Below are 12397 nucleotides of genomic sequence, written 5' to 3'. Positions count from 1 at the left end.
TTGGTAAATTGGCACTAACTGCATGCTGCTATTTATATATGGGCGCTGACATCAATAGCTTCTAACTTGTTCAATAAAAAAAACACAACAATCTGGAAGCCGATTGATTTTTATGCAGACTCCACCAGGTTTTGCTCTCTCTAGTTTTAGTAAATCAACCCCAATGTGTTCTAATGAGTAGGCACAGAAATCTAGAAATAGGGACTAAAACAATAAACATTAAGATATACCTGCAGTAAGTCTGTTCTGGAGATCAAACCACTGCTGCTTCAATTGTTCTCGCAGCCTGCAAAAGCACAAAATTGAATGAAATAGAATAAACCACAAAAGGATTAAACATACTACAAAATGTGTAATAGAAACTTGCACAGGATACTGAAGACAATGCGCATGTTGTGATCAGCCAGTGTAGTTTTTTTTTTTTTTTTTTTTTTTTTTTTTTTTTAGGCGATTGTTCCCCTAAACTGAGGGACGTTACAGGATATTCTCCCTTTGACAACTAGCAGGCAACACTGCACAGCTCCTGCTGATTATTTTTCATATAGATGCCACTGCAGCCTGAAGATGGTAGGGTGCCTTTGTTTAATACTGTAACTGTCACATACAATTAGAGTAATAAAGCCATAACCGCTTCCCCCCCCCCCATTTTAGACAGAGTAGGGGGGGTCAAAACGAGAGATGCGCCAAAACATATTAGCCAAAAATGGGGTTTTCGCATTTTGCTGAGAAAAAGGTGCTGATAATGGCGCCGAAAATGCACGCAATTTACTATGGTTATTGTGCGTTTTTCATAGGTTATGAGACTCAAAAACCACATAAAAAAGTAACGTGCTTTATTGATGTGTTCTTGCAGTGTTTTCAATTCATTTCAATGGGGAGGTGCGTTTTTGGTGCGGATTTTTTAACTGACCAAAAATGCAACATGCAAGATTTTTAACACCACAACGGAAGCATAATGGACGAATCTGAAGACAGATTTACTTATAAGGGATGCATTTTTCTTGAGCTTTTCTTGCACTAAAGGTGCCAATAATGGCCAACAATAAATACATACAGGCAGTCCCCGGCTTACGAACATCCGAGTTGCGAACGACTCCTACTTACGAACGGGGGCCGCGTGACGTCACTGCCAGGTACTTCCGGCTTCTTCTCGCTCCTGTGCTGGATACCGAGCCAAGCAACCATCTTTCAGTGCCGGGAGACACTACGCACGCTGCAATACTACATGTACTGTATGCCCCACACTGCCCAGAAGCATCTCACTCGCATCCCGCTGCACAGGCATGAATTTCTTTGGCTGGAGTTACACTGTTCCGACTTACAAACAAATTCGACTTAAAGCCCCGTACACACGTACCGATTGTCGGCCGTAAATGATCGGCCGATTGTAGGCTTGTTAGTATGATGCTTCCGACAGCGCATTTTTGACCGAACAGAATCTGTTGTGCAGACTTTAAAATATTTGTTGGCCGTCACCAGAACGGCCGATTGTTCGCCAGTCAGTACAGATTTCGGCCGATAGACAGCAGATTAGCAAGACTGGGCATGCTCAGAAAAGAAAAAAAGACAAAGGAAAGTTAACCATCACATGACATCACTTCTGCAGTCGGCTGTTGTTGGCCGACAAAATTCGTGTGCAGTCTTTTGCAGTTTTCAACAGACACGACAGCCCTGGACAAAAGACGGCCGATCGTTCGGCCGACGATCAGTACGTGTGTACGGGGCTTTAGAACAAACCTACAGTCCCTATTGTGTTTGTAACCCGGGGACCGCCTGTATTCATTAAAAAGTTGAATATCCACTTTTCAACTGCCTAACTGTAAATGTACGTCATGTCTTTGACGTTAAATACTGGGGTTATGTCAGCAGCTAGCTGGCATAACCTAGTATCTTTTTTTCAGTCAGGCGTGATAACTTTTATAGGCAGCGGGAGATGTGCAAAACCCCTCGCCTCCCCGGGCGTCACCGAGCTAAATGGAGCTGTCGGTAAGCCCAGAGCCGATCTGATCCGAGCTCTGTCCTTGGAGGAACGAAGCAACATCTGACATCACTTCCACCTCTGGGGCTTAAAGCGGTAGTATACTCCGCTATTTGACTTTTACCTACAGGTAAGCCTATAATAAGGCTTACCTTTAGGTACAATTAATATCTCCTAAACCTGCACAGTGTAGGAGATATTCGCCCTGCATGCAGTCGCTGACTTCAGCGCGGGAGTGACGTCATTGCGGCTCCAGCCACTCACAGTGCCGGAGCCGCAGAACGAGGAAGAGACGCAGAGGCAACATGACAGCACCCTTAGTGTTGTCCAGGCGACCGCATCGGGGCTTCGCTTTGAGGTAAGTATTTCGTAATGAGCTAGTATGCGATGCATACTAGCTCATTATGCCTTTGTCCTGCAGGGTTTTTTTTTGTATTTTTTTTACTGAGTATACAACCACTTTAAAGGGATTTTTTTCCCCCTTTTTAAAAGACAAAAATTACATTTTTGTTTTTCTGCTTTTAAAAGGTAAATGAGAGAATAAAACCTGACCGGGGGTTCTAACTTTCCCCACTTTATCCAAATGGAAAAGTAAAAGTTTTGCCTTCAGGTCAGTCTTATTTGTCAGCCTATTAGAACAAAACCACACGCAGGAAATGTATTACAACAGTGTAACAAAGGAAAGCCTTTTATGTCCATAAAATAAAAATTTACACGTTTCACGTGTGCATAGTCAGAGCTACAGCCAATGTGAAGTACAACTGAAGGCTCCAGGTATGAAAATGTAAAAAGTACCAATTCCTGTTCCCTGATTCAAGCTAAGTTCACCTTCAGAGACATATCAGATCCGTATTAAGAGTGTGTAAAGGGAGATGTGTCCCTTCCTCCCAATCAGAGTTAGAAGCTTTCCTGGGATCTGCAGTGCGAGACTTCAAATCCCTGCCCCCTGCTGATAGAGCGGAGAAAACATCCTTTGATCTGTGTGTTTTTAGAACGATCTACAAAAGAAATGGCTGCAGCTAATGCTGACTCCAAGGGATGAAGGAGTTGGGGGATGGGAGCTCCCACACACAGTCTGTGATTGACAGCCTCGGCTATTCAGTGGGGAAACCTATTCGATCCTCTGCAGATTTTGTATGTTTGCCCACTTACAAAGAAATGAAGGGTCTATAATTTTTATCATAGGTGTATTTTAAATGATAGAGACAGAATATCAACCAAAAATACCCCCCTCGCCCCCCCAAAAAAAACAAACAAACACATGACACAATTGTTATAAAAATTGAGTTGCAGTTTATACCATATACCTATGATAAAAATTATAGACTCTTCATTTCTTTGTAAGTAGGCAAACTTACAAAATCTGCAGGGGGATCAAACACTTGTGTCGCTCCTATTAGAACGGGTCCACAGCTTCTCTATGCCAGGCGACCTGTCAGGTGACCAGGTCGCCCGACAGGTCGCCCCAGTGTGAACGGGGGCTTAGCAGAATTCAAAACAATTTGACAGGCAACTGGCAGCGGTGCTTTATGCTGCTCCTGTATCCTCTGCCTGCACCTAAATGCAGGAGCATCATGCCCTGGGGCCTTACATTCGTGTACCCCCTCATGTACATTTGTGTCCCCCTCAGAACCCCCCCCACGTACATTTGTGTCCCCCTCAGAGCCCCCCCACGTACATTTGTGTCCCCCTCAGAGCCCCCCCATGTACATTTTTGTCCCCCTCAGAGCCCTCCCACATACATTTGTGTCTCCCTCAGAGCCCCCCCCATGTACATTTTTGCCCCCCTCAGAGCCCTCCCACATACATTTGTGTCCCCCCCTCAAAGCCACTCCCACGTACATTTGTGCCCCCCCCTCAAAGCCACTCCCACGTACATTTGTGCCCCCCCCTCAAAGCCACCCCCACGTACATTTGTGCCCCCCCTCAAAGCCACCCCCACGTACATTTGTGTCCCCCCTCAGAGCCCCCCATGTACATTTGTGTCCCCCTCAGAGCCCACCCACGTACATTTGTGTCCCCCTCAGAGCCCCCCCATGTACATTCGTGTCCCCCTCAGAGCCCCCCCACGTACATTCGTGTCCCCCTCAGAGCCCCCCCACGTACATTTGTGTCTCCCTCAGAGCCCCCACGTACATTTGTGTCCCCCTCAGAGCCCCCCCCCCCACGTACATTTGTGTCCCCCTCAGAGCCCCCCCCCACGTACATTTGTGTCCCCCTCAGAGCCCCCCCCACGTACATTTGTGTCCCCCTCAGAGCCCCCCCCACGTACATTCGTGTCCCCCTCAGAGCCCCCCCCCACGTACATTCGTGTCCCCCTCAGAGCCCCCCCCACGTACATTCGTGTCCCCCTCACGTACATTCGTGTCCCCCTCAGAGCCCCCCCCCACGTACATTCGTGTCCCCCTCAGAGCCCCCCCCACGTACATTCGTGTCCCCCTCAGAGCCCCCCCCACGTACATTCGTGTCCCCCTCAGAGCCCCCCCCACGTACGTTTGTGTCTCCCTCAGAGCCCCCACCACGTACATTTGTGTCCCCCTCAGAGCCCCCCATGTACATTTATGTCCCCCTCAGAGCCCCCCCACGTACATTTGTGTCCCCCTCAGAGCCCCCCCACGTACATTTGTGTCCCCCTCAGAGCCCCCCCCGTACATTTGTGTCCCCCTCAGAGCCCCCCCCCACGTATATTTGTGTCCCCCTCAGAGCCCCCCCCCACGTACATTTGTGTCCCACTCAGAGCCCCCCCGCGTATATTTGTGTCCCCCTCAGAGCCCCCCCCACATACATTTGTGTCCCCCTCAGAGCCTCCCCCGTACATTTGCCCCCCCCCCCCTCAAAGCCACCCATCTACATTTGTGTTCCCCTCAAAGCCATCCACGTACATGTGTCCCTCCTCAGAGCCCCCCCATGTACATTTATGTCCCCCCCCAGAGCCCCCCCATGTACATTTGTATCCCCCAGTGCCCCCCATGTACTTTGTCCCCCTTAGAGCCCCCCTTATGTCCCCTTCATAACCCCCCCCCCCCCCAGCACATTTACCTCCCCACCAGAAATCCCTATCGTGCTTCCTAAATAACTAGAAAGCAATCACCAGCTTCAGGGAAAATCTTTTGCAGCTCCCAGCTCCGGTCCTGCTGTTACACAAGCATCCTGTGCACAGTAATTTTGAAAACGGCAGGCTTCGTCAGGTTGCTCTGTACAGTGCGGGGGGAGTGGAGTACGCAGCAAGTCCAGCAACCTGACAAAGTTTAAAGAAACCCGTCCCTGCAGTGGGTGTGAGGACTCAAGCTGTGGGCCAGAAAAAAAAAAACAAATAAATAAAAAATATTCTAGCGGGCCGAGTGTGGCCCCCAAGTCTTACTTTGGAGACACCTGATCTAAACCTAGCAGGGTGGAAAAAAAAAAAAAAACCTGATAGCTCAGGTCAGAGCCACTGTACTAACAATCTGAAGTTAGTACAGCAATCTCCCCTGCTGTTCTAATGTGTTCTGACAGGGGGGCAGCCCCCCGCCAGAACACCCTGGTCAGCTCTCTCAGCTAATGGCCCCTTCTTGGAAGTGCAGAATCAGGTATATACTGTATATGCGATTCTGCACAAAACGGCTGCCCTGTAGCACTAAATCTGCTAAAGGGCGTTTGGTCATGAAAATACTTCCCTTACCTTCCCTGACTAAGCCAAATCTTTATAATTTATGGTTAGAGGGGAACTCAAGGACCAGAATGCAGCAGGCCTTACTAGCCAGTACAGCCCCCAGGGTGAGAACAGCACTCGCAGACCAGAACATACAGGTGCATCTCAAAAATGCCATTTTCTTTTAGTAATTCAATTCAAAAAGTGAAACTCCTAAGATGCGATACACACAGAGTGATATATTTCAAACATTTTTTCCTTTAATTTTCATGATTATGGCTTACAGCTAGAGAAAACCCAAAATTCAGGATCTCAGAAAAATAGAATATTGTGAAAAAATTCAATATTGTAGACTCATGGTGTCACACTCTAATTGGCTAATGAACTCAGAACAACTCTAAAGGTTTACTGAGCATTTAAATGGTATTTGTCTGGTTCAGTAGGTTACAATTATGGGGGAAGACTGCTCACTTATGTTGTCCAGAAGGCAGTCATTGACACCCTTCACAAGGAGGGTAAGTCACAAAGGTCATTACTAAAGAAGCTGGCCGCTCACAGAGTGCTGTATCCAAGCATAATAATGGAAAATTAAGTGGAAGAAAAAGTTTGGTAGAAAAAGGTGCACAAGCAACAGGGATAACCACAGTCATGAGAGGATTGTGAAGCAAAGGCCATTTAAGAATTCGGGGGAGATTCACAAGGAGTGGACTATGGCTGCTGTCAGTGCTTCAAGAGCCACCACACACAGACGTATCCAGGACATGGACTACAACTGTCACATTCCTTGTGTCACGGGGGAAGTCAGATGTGTGGACTGTGAAAAGGAGACTATAGGATAAAACCAGAGCCACCAACCTGGAGCCGTCTGACTGAGCCCTGCACGGTGCACCTGAGAGGAGGTCAGTGACAGCACCGCCAGGCCAGTCTGATTGGGGGGGGGTCACTGATATAAAGGTCCCCCCTTTATTAGTAAGACTCCCCCACCTTACTGTATTCACTCTGCTGAAGGGGGTCTCTGGTCATCAGAGTGCCCCCCACATCAGAGTTCCTGGCGTTCCCCTTTACATCGGAGTCTGCAGAATTTCCCCCTTACAGTGCAAAAAGGAACTCTGCGGACCCTGATGTAAGTTTGAACTCTGATTTAAAGTGGAATGCAATAGACTCCGATAGAAGGTGATCTCTGGTCACCAGAGCCCCCGCCACCCCTTTCATCAGAGTTCTTCCCTTAGATCATGGGTGTCCAACCTTCTGGCTTCTCTGGGCCACATTGAGTGTAGAGAAAATTTTCTCGGGCCGCATATAAAATATATACTATAGTTAAGGTAGATAAGGATAAGCAATAAAAAGCCACCGTGCCCTTCCAGTGCCGCCGCGCCCCCCAGCACTAATTTAACACAACTAGAGGACAATCAAATGAAATGTAATCAGTATACGGAGGTTTACTTATTCTGAGAGATATTAAAGGAACACTCTAACCATCATGACAACTTCAGTGATATGAAGTGGTGATGGTGGCAGGAGTCACAAATACTGCACATGCTGGGATATTTACAGTTATGTGCTGGGGGCTAGTTGCACCCCTAGCACATATGACTTAGGCAGCCAGAAAGTGTCATGTCCTTATTTAATGTCCTTGTTCATACATGTATGAATATTATGACAAAACACAACTAGTTATTGAAAAAAATATCGCAACAATTTACACAAGATAATGTACATACCTTTTCTACTTATTTTGCAGACTGCAGGCGGGTACTGCTGGAGGAAGCAGCGGCTGCAGTAGAGAGCAGAGCTGCTGCTTCCTGTATGGCTCCTGTCACAGGTGGAGTACATTTCATATCACTCCGCCTGTGACAGAGCCAGAACTATACAGGAAGCAGCGGCTTCATCACTGACTGCAGACATCCTAAGTCTCCCGCAGCAGCCGGGAGATCGCACGGCACTTGCAGCCTAGTGTGCCTATCAATGCAGCCTCACCAGTGCAAGCCCATCCAATGCAGCCTCACCAGTGCAAGCCCATCCAATGCAGTCTATAACAGGAACCAGTCCAGGAGGCGGGTCTTCGTATGACAGTGGCCGCCGGGTAAGCAGGAGATCCCCGCTCTGTTTTGTAATCTTGCGGTGCTCACCCCCCCCTCCTCCCCTCCCCTTTCCTCCAAGGCGGCCTCTGCCTGCAGTTAGTTGGAAACCGCTGTGGCCGTGCCCCCGACTCGACTTCCCTTCTCCCCAGCAAAAAAAAATAAAAAATTCAGGGGGCAGTGGGCCGCATTGCCTGTGGTTCCGGGACGCAGGTTGGACATGCCTGCCTTAGATCATAATCTGCAGAGTTCCCCTTTACATAGGAGTTCCCTTCCACTCTAAGGGGGATTCCTGCAGACTGATGTAAGGGGGAACTCTGTGCTGGCTGGGTTATAGTACTCTGACCTTTATGTAAATGGAGAAAACTGAATTTTTGTAAAATCTTACCTGTAAAATTCCTTTCTCTGAGTCCTCCGACAGTCGCTGCCTCTTCCTATTCGTCACTAATGGGGTTATTGACCTTTGCTCCGTAGGAGTAGCTAGGCAACAGAATATGTTAATATCAAAGCTTTTAGCATATCCCACCCCCAGGTGGTGGTCCCCTCAGTCCATACCTCCCTGCTTCCTGCATTTCCAACTCAGTTTCAGTAGCATAGCAGTAGAGTACATAAACAAACCCCAAAAGAGGGGCGGGGGCGGCGACTGTCGGAGGACTCAGAGAAAGAAATTTTACAGGTAAGATTTTACAAAAATTCAGTTCTCTTACGTCCTCCGACAGTCGCCGCCTCTTCATATTCATCACTAATGGGGACGTCCCATAGCAGTGTAGACATGAGGGGTGGGAAAAAAGCAGCCGCGCCTAAAGCAACGCAGAACCCACATCAGAGAAAGGAACCTTACCAAAGTAAGAGAACCAACTGGGCAACAGGAAAACGTGCAACAGGAGAAACAACCCAGGAAAAAACAAGTAACCTAGGGGTAAAAACACCCCAACAGCCAAGGGCCCAAACAAGGGACCCTAAGGCACCACCGCACTAAGAACTTTACGGCCAAAGGAAGCATCCGCCGATGCCTGAACACCCACTTTGTAAAATTTCGAGAAGGCGTGAACGGACGACCAAGTCGCCGCCTTACACACCTGGGCCACAGAAGCCTGATGACGATAGGCCCAAGACGTACTCAGAGACCTGGTAGAGTGCGCCTTCACAGGAAAAGGAGGAACCTTCCCCTTCAAAGCATAAGCTTGCACAATGGTCTGTCTGATCCATTTGGCGATGGTCGCAGCCGACGCGGCCATGCCCTTCCGAGGTCCCTCAGGAAGGACAAAGAGAGAATCCGACTTGCGAAAGGATTTAGTCGATGACAGGTAAACCCTGATTGCCCTAACAACATCCAAGGAATGCAAAGCCACCTCCTTCGGATGCTTAGGCTTCGCGCAAAGCGAAGGCAAGACAATGTCCTCATTGAGGTGAAATTCCGAGATCCTCTTCGGAAGAAAAGACGGGTTAGGTCGCAAGACCACCTTATCCAAGTGAATCACCAAATACGGAGATTTGCAGGACAAGGCCGCCAGCTCTGACACCCTGCGAGCCGAAGTGATCGCCACCAAAAAGGCAACCTTCTTGGACAACAGAGACAACGAGATCTCCCTGATATTTTCAAAAGGATCATGTTGCAACACGGACAGAACAAGGTTCAAGTCCCATGGAGGCAAAGGCTCCCTCCTAGGAGAGACCAAATGTCGCACCCCTTGAACAAAGGTGCTAACCAAAGAGTTAGACGCCACAGGGCGTTGAAAGAGAACGGCCAGCGCAGAAATCTGACCCTTAATCGTGGCCGACGCCAAACGCTGGTCCACGCCCGTTTGAAGGAAAGCCAATACTCTCGACACCGAGTACGAGCAAGGGGAGTGCCCCCTGGACTCACACCAGGCAAAGTAAGCCTTCCAAGTACGGTAGTAAATCTTCCCCGAAGAAGCCTTCCTAGCCTTGATCAAGGTGGGAATGACCTCAGGAGAAAGACCCCTATCCTTCAGGACCTGGCTTTCAACAGCCAGGCCGTTAAAGCCAGCGACTGTAAAGCAGGATGGAATATCGGCCCTTGAGACAGGAGATCTTCTCGAAGAGGCATACGCCACGGAGCGTCGATCGCCAGATTCACAAGATCTGCGTAACAAGACCGGCAAGGCCAGTCCGGTGCCACCAGAATCACCGTGTGCGGTTCCGAGGCCAACCTGCGAAGGATTATAAAATGGGATTGGTGCAGCGCTAACACAATTGAATTCACAGTCCATACAAATGTTCAAATGGATCAAATAAAATGCAGTAAAAAAAAGTTCATCAGAGAGTGCTCCAATAGAGAAGGGAAACTGTCCACCACTTCAAACTTGGAAAAAGCCCCGAGTGCAGGAACCGCCACCAAGATAATAAATGGCCTCTTACCAAATTGCAATGACCCCCATTACAAGGATCAAAGACAGCCTGTGTGATCAAATCAGTGCCCAGATCGACATGTATCGATTCCCAGTGTTCCCTCAGCAGCTCCGACCGGAACAAGTGAACATAAGGAAAAGAGGGACAACTCCAATAGTGAAGTACGTTCACAGGTTTATTCAGTAAAAGTAGAGTGGCAACTCACGTTTGCATGAAGAAATCACAGCATAAAATGGCTGCCGTGTCTCCTTGCTGGCGGCCATTTTATCGGTTGGAAACAAAGGTTCTGAGAGTATAGCTCCGAGACATGCTGTGATTTCTTCATGCAAACGTGAGTTGCCACTCTGCTTTTACTGAATAAACCTGTGAACGTACTTCACTATTGGAGTTGTCCCTCTTTTCCTTATGTTCACTTGTTCCGGTCGGAGCTGATGAGGGAACATTGGGAATCGATACATGTCGATCTGGGCACTGATTTGATCACACAGGCTGTCTTTGATCCTTGTAATGGGGGTCATTGCAATTTGGTAAGAGGCCATTTATTATCTTGGTGGCGGTTCCTGCACTCGGGGCTTTTTCCAAGTTTGAAGTGGTGGACAGTTTCCCTTCTCTATTGGAGCACTCTCTGATGAACTTTTGTTTACTGCATTTTATTTGATCCATTTGAACATTTGTATGGACTGTGGATTCAATTGTGTTAGCGCTGCACCAATCCCATTTTATATTGCTATTTAGATCTGGTATTTCTGATTCTAGATCAGGTGCTGGCTGCTTTCATTTGGTCTGTTGACTTTTTTATACATGTATGTTTTTATCTTTACATTTTAGCGCAGCAATATCCCCATTTTTATACAACCTGCGAAGGAACCTGGACAGCAGCTGAATCGGTGGAAAAGCATACATCAGGCGATACTGATGCCAGGGCGCCACTAACGCGTCAGGCGTCTGCCCGAGGATCGCGCGTCCTTGCCACGAACCTTTCCACCTTGTTGTTTAGACGAGACGCGAACAGGTCCACATCTGGGGACCCCCACTTCGCGCACAACATCTGGAAGACATCCGGGTGAAGGGACCATTCTCCCTGATCCAGGGTCTGGCGGCTCAGATAATCCACCTGCCAGTTCTCCACCCCCGGAATGTGAACTGCAGATATCGCCGGGACGTGCGTCTCGGCCCAAGACAGAATGTCGGCTACTTCCCGAGCCGCCCGGGCACTCCTGGTGCCCCCTTGGTGGTTGATGTAGGCCACCGCTGTGGCATTGTCCGTCTGTACCCGAACCGGACGGCCCTGAAGCCTGTCCGTCCAACGCAGAAGACGGAGATTTATCGCTCGCAATTCCAGAATGTTGATCAGAAGGGAGGATTCCTCCTCAGACCAAGTTCCCTGGGCGGACAGAACGCCCAGAACACCACCCCAGCCCGACAGGCTTGCATCCGTGGTGATCACCGTCCACAACAAAGGACGAAAGGACTTGCCCCCCGACACCGCCGGGGACTGGAGCCACCACAAAAGACTCCTTCGGGTGAGGCGGCTGAACGAAATCCGCAGATCCAGAGATTGCGGACGCCCGTCCCACTTGGCCAGGATCTCCGCCTGAAGATCCCGTGTGTGAAACTGGGCGAAGGGAATCGCCTCGAAGGCCTAGACCATCAAACTCAGACACCTCATACACGTCCGGAGGGACGAGCACTGATTGTCCCTGAGGGACATGACTTCGTTCTGAAGTGTCCGGGGCTTGTCTTCCGGCAGGAAGACCTTCGCTTGAACAGAGTCCAGTATCATCCCCAGGTAGGGAAGACAAACTGACGGACACAACGTTGACTTTGGTAAATTTATCGTCCAACCGAACTCCTGCAGAGTCTGCATCGTGATGGACAGGTCGTTCACCAGGCCCTGACTGGTCGCAGACCGAATCAAGATATCGTCCAGATACCCCAAGACAGAGATGCCCTGGGCTCTCAAAGCCAGGACCTGCGCAAGCACCTTGGTGAAAACCCGCGGAGCCGAAGCGAGACCGAAGGGTAACGACACGAATTGGAAATGGTCCTCCGCAATGGCGAATCGAAGGTACCTCTGGTGACCCTCGAAAATTGGAATGTGAAGATACGCATCCTTCAAATCGATGGAGGCCATGAATTCCCCCGGAACCAGGGCAGCCACCACCGAGCGCAGGGATTCCATGCGGAACTTGCGAACCCGCACAAAGTGGTTCAGAGCTTTCAAGTCCAGAACGTACCTTGCCCTCCTTTCTGGGCACAGTGAACAGATTGGAATAGAACCCCCGAAATCTGTCCCGATGAGGCACCGAACTACCACTCCCTGGGCCCGCAGGTCCC

The 12397-nt window shown here is 49.2% G+C and overlaps 1 protein-coding gene across 1 annotated transcript in view; it reads right to left on the bottom strand.

Moving 5' to 3' along the window:
- CENPH (centromere protein H) overlaps positions 1 to 12397 on the bottom strand; it is a 76320-nt gene that overhangs the window by 59033 nt on the left and 4890 nt on the right. The window contains exon 2 of the mRNA XM_082242837.1: positions 231 to 286. Within this exon, the coding sequence (XP_082098963.1) occupies positions 231 to 286 (56 nt within the window). The remainder of the gene's footprint in view (positions 1 to 230; positions 287 to 12397) is intronic.

The sequence above is a fragment of the Pelophylax lessonae genome (assembly GCF_965119305.1).
Source record: "Pelophylax lessonae genome assembly, chromosome: 1".
Classification (NCBI taxonomy): Eukaryota; Metazoa; Chordata; class Amphibia; order Anura; family Ranidae; genus Pelophylax; species Pelophylax lessonae.
The sequence above is the reverse complement of the archived record's forward strand: the minus strand, read 5'-3'. Positions and strand labels throughout refer to the sequence as shown.